At 38.1% G+C, this 16,498-nt stretch overlaps 1 protein-coding gene across 1 annotated transcript in view; it reads left to right on the top strand.

Moving 5' to 3' along the window:
- The window catches only part of LOC118745933, a gene marked incomplete in the record, with an annotated part of 417,943 nt that extends 402,541 nt beyond the window's left edge, over positions 1-15,402 (top strand). Inside the window, 7 exon segments of the mRNA XM_036479598.1 lie at positions 9,818-10,076; positions 12,267-12,475; positions 12,547-12,771; positions 12,850-13,001; positions 13,064-14,155; positions 14,158-14,203; positions 14,280-15,402. Coding sequence (XP_036335491.1) covers positions 9,818-10,076; positions 12,267-12,475; positions 12,547-12,771; positions 12,850-13,001; positions 13,064-14,155; positions 14,158-14,203; positions 14,280-15,148 — 2,852 coding nt within the window.
- Positions 15,403-16,498: the final 1,096 nt, after the last annotated feature.

The raw sequence follows: 16,498 nt of genomic DNA, 5'->3' as shown, positions 1-16,498 counted from the left end.
CAACGTGATTTTCTAGCGTTATAAGAATTGCATTTTAACCTACCAAATTTTAATGGGCTATAAAACTGCATACCTAAAATTTTTCTAAAAATTTTTAATTGACAGTTTAAAATTTTTGGGTTTAATTGTAAAAGTTTGTTTAACTTTTATGCGGCGTTGATTATGTAATGTGCTGAACTTTTATAAAAAAGAAAAATAGCCAAAACTGGTCAAAAAGTCACTTAACTTAATCAACTGACCACAAGTGTATGTAAATATATATAAATATATATAAATTTTGTTAATTCGAAATTTTTATATTTGTTTACATATTTTTGATGTGAAATCATCTTAGCTCTCGGTATGGATAAAATTTGCATAAACCCAGCAGAAAATCTGTAATTGCTTTTGTGTGTTCAAATGAAGATATGTGAACTAGTTCAGGGCTATTTCATGACAATTCCGAGACTACTCCACGTCTAGTTTAGCGCCATTTCGGGACTATTTCGGGATCATTTCTGAACCGTTTCGGGTCTCGTTCACGACGATTTCGAGACTTGTTCGGGATCATTTCGAGACTAGTTTACTACTATTTGAAGTCCATTTTGGCGCAAGTTCTGGAGCATTTCGAGGCTAGTTCAGGACCATTTCGGAACATTTTGAGCACAATAAGGCACCGTTTCAAGACTTGTCGGAGTTCATTTCGGGACAAATTCCCGACTTTTTCAACCATTTCGGTTTCTGTTCAGGACTATTTTGGGACCGTTTCCGAACTTTTGCAGGACCATTTCGGAGCTATTCCAGGACCATTTCGAGACTAGTTCACGCCTATTTCAGGACTATTTCAGGAACATTTCGAGACTAGAAGAAGATAAGTTCCTATTCTTTTCGGGACTTGTTCATTCCCATTTCGGTACTGGATCATTTTGGGACCGTTTCAATACGTGTTCGAGATCCTTTCGGGACAATTTTAGGACTAGTTCGGGATTATTTCGGCATAGTTCTAAACTAGTCACGAAATGATACTGAAATAGTGTTTTACTATTCCCGAAGTGGTTATGAAAAAGTCGTGTACTGGTCTCGACATAATTAACAAAATGAAAATAGTGTTTGATTTCTAACCTAACCTATTTATACATGTAACTGAATCGCCTAATGCTTTGCCAAGCAAATTTCGTAAGTACCTGATACTCACGCCGTTTTATATAAAAAAAGTTTCTAAAAGGAAATGGCATGCAGCTTCGAATGCGTAAATTTATAAAAGCGAAAACGCTAATGGCACTAAAATAATGAATGCTGACCACCAACAACAGCAACAACTACTTATTTATTGCAATAAGTAATCGGGCAGTGGCAGTGTTGCAAAATGACGGGAATTATGAAAATGAATTTTCGACCAGACTTTCTTATTTGTTGCTAGCTTACATTGCCTTTGGCGTCTAATGCTGAGTGCAGCAGAAAGTTGGCCAACCAACAGCTGGTGCGTTTCTTTGATTTACGCATGAAAAATACTGTTAATCTAAACGATACACCGATCACCGGATGCCATAAACACACAAACGCTCAGGAAATTGATTTTTTGAATAGAAAAATTGCAATCCATATTTTTATTTACATAGTGAAATGATATGTCTTTAGAAATTAACATACTTGCATTACATTGCTCAGTGGGGAGATTTTAAGAGTTCAATGTCGTACTTTTCAATATTATTTTTTTTTTATATAGTAAAAAACAGCTGTAAAGCATTACTGAAACGTGTTTGTCATCGGTTTTTATTTTAAATTGTAAATCTTCTTCTTCCTTTATGGCACCACAACCTCTTATCGGAGTGGGCTGGCGAGATTTAATGCTGGATCCTAGATAAACAAACAAAAACTATAACTGGCGACAGTGAAGTGAGTGGTAAAACGCGAAGATACTTTGTGTGTGGCCAATAGATACGTTGTCTTGGCCTCGTTGGGCGCCAGTCAGACTACTTTTTCCTTCTTCTCTAGACTGTGGAGTGCCACCGACGACAGCCCGGATGTTAAGACCAGCCTTCTAGAACACTTAAACCGCTTCTAGATTTTGTATTATAGAAGGTATAACTTGAACATGTGGTGAATATCTAGGCATACGAGCTAATCCAGATGGGTGCATACTAGGGTGGTCCAAAGAAAGTGAAGTCGGAATTTGAAGGATCTCACCTCCTAGGACTGTTCTATATCGAAAAAAAATACCTTTGTATTTTTTTAAATAAAAAAATATTTAGAGATCGCTGAAAGCTTTCAAAGCTTCCCATTTATTTTATGTAAAAAAAAATAGTTTTCGTGAAATGGTACAGAGTCCTGGAAAATCCATGTTTATTAATCGGCAAACTCTAGTTCTCTTCAGGAGACTTCAAAGGATATTAGCCAATGATTTATTTAACAATTTTTTAATATTAACTTTTTTATGTGTTCCCCAAAAAATGCGACGGTGCAAAGAGATAGCGCGGTATAACCCGGATTTTCTATAGAAAAACTTTGCAATCCGTGCACCCGGCAGAGGCTTTATAAGACTTCGAGAATCACTCTAATATTAACATTATTACAATCATAGCAAAAACAATTCTTTTCAAAAGGAGTGATATGATTTCGTCCTGCAGTTTCGGTCATATTTACTTTTTCATCATGGAAAGATATACGCCTCAAAGACGTATCCAAAGCATTTGATTTTATTTTCGAAATAATCGTTTCCCGGTTACACCTTTTTCGTGGCTCGGTGAATAAAAAAAGACTGTCGCACATAGGGACGAATCGAAAATAAGGGACGACAAAAATGTGTACCCCATATGTAATTCACAGATTTCAATGGAAGTTGGTATTTAGGGGTTTTCATTATCACTGATTTCGAAATTGATATTAAATTTTCAAAATTCAAAATGGCGGATCCAATGAGTGTATGAGAAGGAAAGACGACAAAATGTCGTGTGGCATACTCGTGGTACATGACGTATGAGTAACATTATCCGCCACTTTGAATTTTGAAAATACAATATCAATTTCGTTATCAGTAGGGAAGACAAAAATATGCAAATGCATATCATAACACAAAACACATATTTTGGCGAAAAAATCTAAAAATGCATAAAAGAGCTGTTTAACAGTTGCCAGAGCAGAGAGTTTCATTCTGCATCTATTGTAACTTCTCAATATCAGCAACAAAAATATTTTGTGTGAACAAACATTGTCATCTTTTAAATTCTGTCCAACAAATTCTTGTGACGTAGAGAGTTCGTTTTCAATACATATATGCATGTATAAAAATTTTTATGTGATAATCGAAAAAATTTTAGTTATACATATACATTTTTGGGGCATATATCAAGCATACTTTTAATATTTTGGAGTCATTTTAATGATTGAATAATTGGATTTTTGTCTTCCCTAGTAATCAGTGACCCTGAATATCCTGGATTCCAAGTTTCGTAATAATATAATATTCATTCATCCGCCATTTTTAATTTTGAAAATTTAATATGATATTTGTAATCACTGGCCTCGAATACCCCTATGTACGAAGTTTCATTGAAATCAGTCAAATACATGTGAAGTAAAAATATTTGTCGTCCTAAATTCTCGATTCGTCCCAGTGTGCGACCTAAGAAAAAGATGCTCTATTTAATGAAAGGGCAAATAGAGGGGACGAGTTCTTGATATTTTTACATTGAAAATTGGATTTCGAACTAATGAAGAGAGGGCGCTGTACATTTAAAATTCCTCAACAATTAGTGTGGTTTTGTTTTAACAGAAATCAAATCACGCTTAATGAAAACTACTTTATTACGAAAAGATCTTATAGTTGTGAATATCTGTGGGGTACACATTCTTATTGATTCGTTTATATACTTGTTTACCTTCTTGGTCAAATATTTTTTCTTATTCGTTTGAAAGTAGTGTAGCACTTCGAAGTAGTTCTTTCGGTACCGATATTTAGTTGATAATCTCACTCCTGACATAGGACAAACCGTTTGTTCTAAGCGGCGAGAAATTTTTCTTGATTCTATGCCAGAAGGATATTCGAAATCGAACTCGTTAGCATCATGCATAGCCATTTCAAAAATTTATTCGAATTCTGTATCATTGGAGGCCTTAGCTGTCAATCTAATATCCCCTTGCCTCCTCCGGTTGCGACGTCCCATTCGAATGCAGATAGGCAACTGCGGATTTATGATCTAGTCAAACAAAAACTATAAAATCGCCACTTATTCACTTCACTACCAGCACATAAGCACATACAAAGTTTGTCTAGGTATATCTACTTCCTTGTAAACGTGCTTTAAACATAAATACTTTCATAATGATTACCATATTTATGTAATTTGTGTACTTAATACAAGTGTGGGCATGTACATATACATATGAATGTAAATATGTATTGTATGAGCTTAAAGGAACGCCCACAACCGACACCTGCCGCCGGCTATTGACCGTTGACTTCACGTACGATTAAGCGTTTTGATCATACAACATCTATATATGTATGTATAAACTTACATTACTATGCACATTACATATCTACATACCATTACGTATTTACACACTGAGACCGGATAAATATCATGTGCCGCGCGTCTTTAAACAAACTTCAACCATCTGTTAAGACAACACAAAGCGGAAGTATGCATTTATTCAAAGGAGCACAAAAAAGCCTTACTTAACAGATGTGGATCAACAAGTTGCTAATTTTTAACCATAGCAAAAATACTAGCTCTGTTGCGTTCTACCGTAAGTACTATTTGGCAGATCTGTGGTTTTATCTACAAAATATCTCTTCTGTGCGGAGTTTTTTTACTTTACGAAGCTTAGAGTGCTTTTGTTGAACTTTATTCAAAACCATCCAAGGATTATGAATTACTTTTAGATGTTAAGTTGAATTAATTATTTGTCATTATTTTACTCGATGTACTTATAATTATTTACTAACTTTGCACATACATGTATGTATACAAATGTATGTATGTATATGTATATGTTCTGTACGTTGGAAAAAAATCCAAATAAAAAAAATACGTGTACATTTGTACATTCAGTTTTTCAATAAGCCTTCGTACTACGAGTATCACGTCTCCCTGTGCTTTTAAGCCAGCTACGGCCGTTTGCGTTAGGTGTTAGAAATATCACTCTTCGGACAAACGAAAGGGTTACACAAATTACACAGACAATTGACACTTAAACAAATCGGCTTAAGTTGATTAGTGACCGTTCACTCGCCCCATCAGTCACCCATAGGTGCCCATAGCTACGGTGACCATCCGCCCTGAATTATACGGGACAGTCCTCTTTTTTGACCCATTGCCCTGGTAATTTATTTATTTTATACGGGACGCCAAATGTTCTGTATTTCTTTTAATGTCCTGTATTTGTCCCGTATTCGGTGTTCCGACGCCTTAACAGCTCATTAAAATGGCATGCCTATGAACGCGTTTTAAGTGATTTGGATATATGATCGTAATTTTCTTTATAAACAGTTATTATTTTCTAATCTGAATGCCTGTGATTCCAATCGAGGAATGCATACAGTGGCCAAAATAGAAATTAGGACTCGACATTTTAGTAAGTTTTGGCTGTTTTTCCTTAGTTTATTTAATATTTATTATTTATTTTAAGTAAAGCCCTTTTCCTAATAAAACCCATATAATACCAAATTTCCAACAAAAAACCATAAAAATTAATTTTGCAATGTTTCCCCAAAATTTCAAACTTTATAATTAGAATCTTTAGAACAAAATTTGGTTTGCAGCTTTGTAACTCATTAAAATTGAGTATAATAAAGTGCGAGTGGAAATCGCCGCTCATTTGCTTCTCTTTCAAAAAAAAAAATGGTCGACAAATTACATACATACTTTGTATGAAAAAAATGCGTAACACCGTCAACAAAAAAAATATCGCCAAAAATTAGTGGTAAGCCTTACCGACTTAAAATTGCACTTTATTATACTAAAATTTAACGTTTTTTTTTTTAAACAAATTTAACGGGGTAAAAATATCGAGAAAATTATCCTACAAATTTGTGATGTTACTATAAGGATACTGTTTCAGGGAAAACAGTGTGGAAAAACTATGCAACATAATTTTTTGTCCCATATTCGGCTCTCATAAATATGGTAACCGTACCCATAGCCAATCTCTTTCAAAGAAGAAGCATTCTTCATATGCCTATTTGTGACATTGTTGCATTCTAGTGAGTTGTGGATTATAGCTACAGAAAATGTTCACTGCCTTAGTATATCGGGATGCAAAACAGAAATATCATACGGCTCGAAATGAACTTAAGAGAATATCAGATCTGTTCGAGAAGCTCAGAATTCCTCGCCGTTCTTACCGGGACTAAATTGTATTAGTTTAGTGTGGATTTCGAAGATATACATACGTAAACGACATAGAGCGGATTTTTTGACTTTGAGAGTTGTCACATATGTATGAAAACATGTTTTATTTCTTTAGGTTCATGCATTAGTTTGTTTTTGGGTACAATTTATTCTTCAATTTATTATTTATTTATTTATTTGGTAGATCTACCCACTTTTTAGCTATATTTTATTTTCTACCATTTAACAAAGGCTAAATATCTACCTATATTTTCCGGGAAGTGAGAAAGGAGATTTAAGTGAACACAGTGTACACATATTTTGACATAGAACACACCTAGAATAAAAAGTTAACTCTGATCATGACCAGTTAAAAAGTCAAATTTCATCTATGTATGTATATCAGCTATTTATGTAAATAATCAAATATTTATTTTTTATTTAATAATTACATCCTTTGATATCTTTAATGTTACACTATTCAAATTCTTGAGCAAAATTCGAACACTTACGTGTTTGATTTTTTACGAAATTCATAAACATTTTCTGATCTTGTAAAGGCTGCAGTAAAACCTTGTCATAACCCTTTTTTAACTAATTATAAAAATCCTAAAATATCCTCATAGTGAGTGTTCAAAATCGCTTGGAACAAATTGAACTTTTTTTGTGATATGAAGGAGAATCCGACTCTTGCTTTTATGTAGCGAGCGATATGTGCTATGTACATATATATGCACATATTTTCGAAGTATTTATGCCCTCCAAAACAGCAACTTATCTCGCCAAAAATTTTCAAATTATAAGTGGCTATAAATTATATGCAAACGTACATAATAGAAGAAAGCAAAAAGGGTGATAAGCACCGCAGGTGCACTCGAAGAAAAAGTTTAGTAATAATAGGCTCATTACTAACGGAAGTCAATCAGAGGAGTCAATGGCGATCGGCAGGTGGCGACCAGCGAATGCCAAGCTCTCAAAGTTGTAGCGCCATCGTGAAGGTGAATACCTCCAGCGTAACTTTGGTGTGATTATATTTCATTAATTTCATCGAATGCGAAAAATTCATGCAGTCAAGTGCTAAATTCACTATTATCTTCTGCGAAGTCAAGTGATTTGATTGGTTTTCATTTTCTTATTGGCTTGTATGCTATATAGCTACCGTTGCTTATGCATATCTACTGATCTCTGGTGCTTTCCTGCTCTTGGGAAAAGCGAAAATGCTTTAAGATGCAAAAGGCTTACACAAAAGTATAGCGGAAAAAAGGGAGTTTTTTGAATCGATTTTTTTTTTTAATTTCACTTCAAACCGGAATATTAATTATTTAGAAATATGCAGAGTATACAAAATTCGTATGTACCAAACACTGAATAATGCTGTACAAATTGTTGGATAATGTGGTCTACAAAATGCTCCACTGTTATCCAGTGGCGGATAAACTCGCGTCTCTACACCAGCTTATTGTTATCCAATCGTAATAACTAAACGATGTTGTCAGGAAGTAGATACTCCATGGAGTAACCCCTTGGAGTAGCTTTGAGCTATTATATCGTCCAGGCCTAAATCATCGAAATTTTAATTGGACCACATTTCTTATATACATTTCGGTTAATTTTGGTGTACTCCTTGACCCTTAGGGAGTACTCTTTACATGCGTGAAGTAGTCACGATTTTTGCAGGGAATATGCCTACATAAATATACAGTGACTCAAACAAGTGTTCACGTGTTGATTTTTTTTTTTTAATATTCACAACTTTTTTCATGTTAAATTTTGTTTGTTATTTTTCTTTGTTCATTATACAGGCTTAACCAAAACAAAAAGTTTCAAACTTTATACAAAATTTAGGAAAATTCAACAAATTTTCATCGATATTTCGAGCTTTTTAATCCGAACTTTACAACAGTTTTGGGTATGCAATTTTATAGCTCATACAATTTTACTCTCTTGAAGTACAAATTTCAAGCGAACCAAAAATCTCGTGAATTTTTTATAGATTTTTATGCTGGCGGATTTTTGCACTTTTTCCATGAAAGCATGAATTTTTTTATGAGATTAAATGCGGGCGACCGTTCGCAAAAAAAAATTTGAAAAATCGACGCCAGTTTTTGTAATTGCACTTGTAAAAAAAAATCCCAAAAGCGATCACAAAAAAAATCTCTAAAATCAACAGGATTTTTTTGCCCGTCAAAACTTGCACTTCATTAGACTAAAATTGTATGGACTATAAAACTGCATACCCAGAAATGTTTTAAAAATTCGGAACAAAAAGCACGAAATTTTTATGGAAATTTGTTGAATTTTCCTAAACTTTGTATAAAGTTTCAAACTTGGCTAAAGCTTGGACAATATTTTTATAGAAAAATAAAATAATTTAACTTGTAAAACATTGTGAATATTAAAAAAAAAAAAATCAACACGTGAACACTTGTTTGAGTCTCTGTACGTACATATTATATGCAAAAATAAAATCTGGGGCTTTCACGCTTTTCTACGTGTTTGGCCAAGCTTCTCCTCTAACTTGTGGTGTGCGTCGTGAAGTTGTTACACAAATAGATGAACATACATTTTTACGCCATCCTCGAACGGAAAATTGTTTTGTTTTTTAGAAGCTTTTTCATGGCAGAAGTACACTTGGGGGTTTGACATTGCCTGCCGATGAGCGCCCACTATCGATCGAATCTTGGTCCCACAGAGTGGAAGTACGCATCACTAATCACTCTGCTACATAATTTCCACAACTAAAAGCTACGAGTAAAATACTTAAACCTGCCATCAATCTGCCACCACAATCAAATACTTTTATAGCGAAATAAATTCAACGTAAAAATATTTTCCATCAGCAGCTTAAAGATATGGCACATTCAGTAACATCGGTTGCTTTAATTCGATCAAAAGCTGTGCCGAAATCACAGTAGCCACAATTCGTTCATTAAATGTGTCAAATGTCAAATTAATATTTATGTTGTAAATCAATCATTAAATCGGTTGCCTCATTATCACTGACCAATACATTTGGATTCTGCAATCTTCCCAAACACAGCAAATGCAGAGGCCATTTTGTAATAGCCTTCAGTTAATTAAAATCTCACATTTGATTTACACCATACCTGACTAAATCCAACTAATGCAAGTAAAAATTAATTACAGCTGTAAATGGAAATGCCAACTCACCAACGATGGTTACTCGGTCAAAATACTCGAGCGCATGCACATGCTTACATTCCAAAACAGTGCACATTGCACATATGTGCATACATACATACACACATACTTATGTATGTGCGTCCATACATATATTGATGTCATGCGTTCATACATTTGGAGGTCACATTCAATTAGCCAAGTTTTTACTGCACCTAAAAATCAAGTGACTTTTATTTGATTGTCACCAATTGAAGTCATATTGCACAATTTAACCCGTTATTGTGCAAACATTTTTTTTTTTCTCCCAAGTATCCATCTCAAACAAATTACTTATTTCACTTGCTTGCTGTTGTTTCTTTCAGGTGACATCGATGACTGCATCGTAACACCGACCGTGCAAGGACAATTTACCCCATTGACGGAGGCTCTATGTGATGTCATAATGGACCTTACCGCAGAGGGTCATTCGGCTACTATAGAAAATGTGCGCATTAAGCTGAGCATACGATTTCCGCACATGACACCACCTGCCACGGAAGTGATCTACGATACGTTGGCACAGTTGATGCAAGAACAGAAAATATATCAGACCTCAAAGGGTTACTTCATCTTCACGCCAGAGTAAGTGGACTATAATTTATTTTATTTCGTTTCCTTAACCGGAGGAACCTCTGAGGGCAACCGATTACGGAAGGTCCTATCTGAAACTTCAGTTGCCCCAAATTATATCCAAAAGCCTCCTCTTGCAGCGAAATTCTAAATGTTCTCTCGGGCACCCACTTCTCGGGGTATACTGTACACCAAAGGCAGATGCACCTAATCAAAAGACTTATCTTCTACAGCACTCAGTAGAGAGCATAGTGCAACTAGAAAAGTTGGAATGGGCTATTAACAAGACCTTTAAACCTTATAAATATCCAGAACCTTTTATGCCCATTGCTTGCTGACATTTTCCAGGCATGCCTTGGCCTTGGCCGACAGCGCCTTTCATCAGAAGACGTGTCGGAGTTTTACATACTTATTCTAAGGCCAAATCCATGGGCACTGCGCTGCACGAAATTGTGCCCAAAATTTAAAAAGCACTCGTATTTAAGGAATTTACCCTAGGTATCTTTCATGACATAGAGCGTGCCTTTAACAATATTCTTCCAGATAGCGTTGTGGAATTTATAAGGCTTCTTCTTGAAAGATCTGCTATCTCATCAGAGTTGGGAGGCGCGTCCATAACCAGGTATGCAGCGAGAGCTACCCCTCAAGGAGTAGTTCTCTCCACTATACTCAGGAAACTTACAATGATGAGACTACAGAGTACCGGCTCTAACGTTATAGCGTATGCCGACGACATTGCACTCACAGCAACGGACAAGCATATCCAAACGCTAAACGAAATTTTGCAGAGCGCCCGACCTCAATGGTGTGGAACTGGAAGCGGAACCTTACGACACGATCCAGGAAAGCCATTACCGCCCTCTGCGCCTATAAAGCAGCGGTAGGGAAACCACACATTATACACTAGATGTACACGGTATTTTTCCGACACCTATGGCATCACCGTATGGTGGAGAGACTTTAGGATCGGTCACTCAAAAATTCTGGGCACCATTCCAGCAACCCTACATAAGCTGAGTTACATTATTCCAAGTTTCTGCTTCGAAAAAGGGGTTTCTACCAGAATTCCAGACAGAAACGACTGCGTAAACCGCTGGGACATAGATCCAGACTTACTATTTTTAATGAACATGCTTTTCGGTGTTTAGCTAACCTCGACTCTGTGTTGAGGTTAAACTATGGTTCATTCGTAGGGGAAACTAAGGGAAAGGAACAAGAGCTTGTAAATAGTGGTACCACAATGGGAAACACTTGGCCTAAGTGTGTCTCTGTCGGTCTATGCAGAGTGGCAAGCAACATTACCTAAAGTAACCTAACTGAGGGAAACTATCATTTCGGTTTATTCTGGGTTCGAAGCATTACATATCTCCCAAAAAGACTCACGACGACCGCTTTCGGAAATTAAAAGAAACCCTATTTTGATGTTAGTCAGACCGGTAATCGAGCCTGGGACCTCTCTAACCACTGGACTATGACAGAGACGATTAAGCAACAATTTTCGCTCATATTTGTGATGTGCGTCTTGATGTTGCCTGCGGTTTGACACAACCAGCTGACGGGTACTTTTAATTGTTTTTGGGCAGGGATTGAACCCAGGTCTTACGGCGGCGGCACAAAGCGCTAAAAATATGAGCATTGGGCAATAGTTATCTAAAATCCATTTATCAAATATATTATTCTTCATTATTGGCGCTGTAACCGGCTAAGCGATTTTGGCCGAGTCCAAAACAGCACACCAGTCATTTCTGTTATGTGCCAACTGACCCCAATTGGAAATGCCATCTGGTCTTTCCAACGCAGAGGAGGCCTTCCTCTTCCTCGGTTACCATCATCGCGACCCGCGTTGAATACTTTAAGAGCAGGAGCGTTTCGGTCCATTCGAACGACATGACCTAGTCAGCGAAGCCGCTGAATTTTAATTCGCTGCACTATGTCTATATCGTTGTAAAGCTCATACAGCTCATCGTTAAATCATCTACGGTATTCGTCATCGCCAACGCGTAATCTTTCTCTCGAAAACTCTCAGAGCTGCTTCATAAGATGTTTTCATTGTGCAAGCAGAGTTGGTCTCAATTGGTATTTATTTATAATAAGCGCCCGTTAACAAGTATTTAGAGTCCAGTTACATGCTATGTATTTAAAATTCAAATTTAAATCACTGCAATCCGATTATCTCTAATTACCAAATATTTATTGTCTCAGACGACGTCGAAGCCGTTCCCGGCCACGTGCCATACGCAACGGTTATCAGGACTTTGAAGAAACCGACGAAATACCTCAGGAGGCGCGGACTATGCTCATGACCAACGCGGAGGCGCTTCATTCATTTTACGGCGAAATCTCCACCGAACGAGATGGCGATTTAACACATCAATGCATACAAACTAATTTGGCCGATGTTATTTGTGGCGGTAAGCGATTGCACAAATCGGATGTGCTGATGCGTGTTATACTCAATTTCCCTACTTTGTTTATTTGGTAGGTAATCCAAATGATAAAATACTTTATCCGCGCGCGGCTAAAAGACGCAGCGCCTCATTCCCAACACCTCGCAGCCTGGAGAGAAGGCACAGTTTGCGTTTGTTTGGATCTTCGAAACGATTGCAGCGATGCGCGTCGACACGAAGCCTCTCGAAGACATACGCACAAACCTTAGCCACTGACAGCAGCAGCTCGGAGTATCAAAGCACAGATTCTTCGTCACCAAGTAAGTGTAACATTTGCTTGAGTCAATCTTATGAGTAAAAGTATATAACATTTTAAAATTATATTTTTGTTGTTATAGAAAAAGGATCTTTATTGTCGCGGCTCTTCAGGCGGAGTGGGCGTGCCAAGCAACGTCAAATTGAAACGTATTCAGCGCAGTTCCCGCCTGCCGAGTGGTTCAATTCTCGAGCTGTTCATCTGCACAGTGTTGGCACACAAACAGCCGATCACGTAAGATTCAGTCTAAAGATTTTTATATATAAAATTCGTTATTTTATATAATATATCTTCAGGATATGCCGGTGGTGCATACGCTTTCCAATTCCACATTCTACGACGGCTCGGAGTTAAGTCAACGCTCGCTTACACTGCCACGCCGACATCGTCGCCACATGTCCAGCGACTCGACTTTTCTCATATCATCCCGAGATTGTTCGCCTATACGCCGGCGCTCACCGGTGTACAGCAGCAGTTCACTGCCCCGTTCAACGCAATCCATACCAGCTACGGCGAGCGGTACAACGAGTATCACCACCGCTCCAGCGCCCACGAATAAAATCAATCACTCCTCCGCGACGCTTTCAAGGCTTTCCACTCCGAATCAATCCGCGGCTGCAGCGACTGTACAGAAATCTGCCTCTAAGAGCATTATCGGCAAACACATTTTCGAGCAGTCACCTTCCCGCTCGTCTAGCAAAACAACATCGAAACGACAGGCAGACAACATTATAGTGAACGGCTATGCCAGTAACTTGGAAAGCGGTAAGGTTTGTTATCGCAGTGTACAAAGTGGTCCATCTAGTTTGGAATCGGGCAAGGCTTCTTCCATGCTTACCTCGGGACCATCGAGTATCGATAGTGGCAAGGTGTCGTTCAGCAAAACCAGTGGTCATTCTAGTCTTGACTCGCAGTGCTCGACCAATACGGCAGTGGTGCAACCAAGTCCGGCCAGGTCGATACTTGTATTGAATGGATCGCCGCGCGGAACTCCGCGTCATCAGGCCATGCGCGCTCGTGCCGCTGAGCAATCGCAGCGCCAACGTTCCTCAACTCCGTCACGAATACTGGAGGAAATCACTAATCAACAAACGACAACAGGAAGATCGCCAAATCCTTCTACGGGGCAATCTCTCTTTAATGGCATGCCCAGTTCGAACTCCAACAACTCAATAACGCTGCAGGTGACTACCTCCAATGGCAGTCAGAGTAACATACCTAGCACGAAGATTTATGTGCAAAACTCACCGGCGCGTAGCGTTATAACGCTGGAGAATGGAAAGCTAATAGAGAACTCAAATGTGTATATAATCAATAATGAAACGACAACTAACGAGAAGGGCGAAATCATCAAGAAAACCTTATCGAAGCAGGAAACTACGCCCCTAAGAGGCCAACAACAACAGCAACAGAAAAAGAATCAGACACAATCGCATGCGCAGACGCACTCGCACTCGCAGCCAATGCCGACGCGCCACCAACAACCAATAACTGTGCAACACATTTACAAAGACAACTCGATCAGCGAGAATGAAGCCAATTCCGAAACATGCGACTCCATATCCTTTATAAGCGAAACATCGCCGGACAATCTGGACACGCTCAGCTCAACCGAAGTGATTGATACCTCAAAATTCACAAAGAATATCAACAATGATGCCACCATGAACAACAGCCGAAAATTGTGCTTACAACTGCCCCAACACGGTTCCAGCAACATTGTCTATAAGAACAATGTTCTGAAGAACGAATCCAACCCGAACTCCCCCAGCGGCGAAAAGACACTGGCGATGGCCGCCCTCGCTGCGAAGCAAGATTTCGAAATTGCAGGCTCAGTCGGTAATTTACGCTTCTACGAGAAGAACACAAAGGATGCAGCGCAATCAAAACTAATGAACTCCAATTGTGATTTAAAGAACCTGAATCGCTATGAGTCATCGGGTAATCTCCAAAAGACCGGAAACATTCTCAGCTCAAGCCCAGCCATCAATGGAGACGATCTTGCGCATATACTTCAAAAAAATATAATTGCTGTGGGTAGTGAGCCAAATTTAGCTTTAAAGGACAATAACTGTACCAATGCAAGTGACAAGTCTATCGAAAAGGAAGGACTCGATCGCCGATTCAGTTTATCGAAGGACCCAAATGGCGCAGTGGCGCCGCCAGCGGTGGGCAATGAAGACCTCTATAATTTTCCCAGTCTAACGGATTTATCTTTTAATTTTACCTCATTGGCGGCGCAGAAGATTCTGCAGGGTGTAAGCTTGAATAGTATCGACACGTTGGTGGAACTTAATATGGCTGCTGCTGCAGCTGCGAACAAGGAGAAGCAACAAAACAATCAACCGACGCCGGTCCGCACCGACTATGGAATGGTGTAGCAAACATTGCAATAACCGATTGATAATTATCAGGGTTTGAATACAAAAAAAAACAAAGAAAAATTAACAAAAGAACTAGAAATAGGTCCATAGTAACTCCTTGGGTGGCATAATAGAGTGATTAAATCTTGATAAGCGCAAACACAGCTTTGACTACCAAAACTAATTAATATGTAGAAAATTTTCTAAAAGTATTTTTTAGTTTTGAAAAAAAAATACTATAGCTCTTATCCTGAGTTTCGCCCGAAAAAAAATCTCCCGAAAATTTTTCATCCGCCCATAGTAAATACATGGAAACCAAATGTGAAAAGTGAACCGGTTCGAGGAAAATGAAACTCGTGATAAGGCTGTTTGTGTATTTTCTACAAATAGAAGGGGCTCGAAAATCGCGGAACACTTGCTGAACGGTCAAAATTTGTACGTTTTTGCAAAATTAAACAAGTTTTCGTACTCATTCGACAAAATGACCTTTGTTAAGATAGATATAGGGATTGGCTTTACGTGCAAGCTCCTTGCACCTGCAGATCGCAAATGAGTTCAGGTTGTTGTAGAATTAAGAGCAAATTTCAACAAAGCCGGCTGAGATCTGAAGGCATATCTGTGGGCTTTGATGTCAAGTTCCACCATTTTTTCTGTATATCGCTACAGCATTGGAGCGTATCCGATCATAGTTGTAGTTTAGCAGAGTTTACTTTAGATCTTAAGGAGTCAATTCCCAGCGTTATGCCGATGATCAATAACCTTTTTTGGCCAGAAAGCTAATGTGGTTTCAACCAGACGGGGCAGCATGCTACACGTCGCGCCCAGTTAAAGCATTATTGCGCGATAAGTTCTCAGGACGCTTAATTTCGAGATTCGGCGATGTGACTTTGGCTGTGTTCAGAAATGTATCAAGCCAGAGCTTCAGTCTCTTTTATTTCTAAACTATAATTGATGGAAATTCCTTATTCGCATAATTCCAATACGGCATTTAACAGTGGTTGCGCATATTGGCTAATGCTTTGACTTACAATTCTTAATACAAGGTTTCTCGCCACGATCCTGCTATTTAACGCCTTTAATCCGTTTTGTGGAGCTATGCGAATGATTGCGTTTATTCGAATTTCTAACAATCTTACAACCTTGAAGCAATCGAAGGGTAAAATACATAAGTTATGACCGAGTTATTGCCATAATTGTGTAAAAAAAATCACCTAAAAGGGATTACGTTTTACAAACGGTCTCGTGGAGGACATTTGAATGATACGCATAATGGCTTAGTCCAGACTTTCTTTATAACACAACAGTTAATGTTCAGATGGTCCAGGAATAAGAAATCCTAGCTTCTGTTGTTGTTGTTGCGGCTATTTA

This window comes from Rhagoletis pomonella, unplaced genomic scaffold (genome assembly GCF_013731165.1).
Source record: "Rhagoletis pomonella isolate Grant_MI unplaced genomic scaffold, Rhpom_1.0 Rhpom_scaffold_00010, whole genome shotgun sequence".
Lineage (NCBI taxonomy): Eukaryota > Metazoa > Arthropoda > Insecta > Diptera > Tephritidae > Rhagoletis > Rhagoletis pomonella.
Note: the sequence above shows the minus strand (reverse complement) of the source record. Positions and strands in the feature narration are given on the sequence as shown.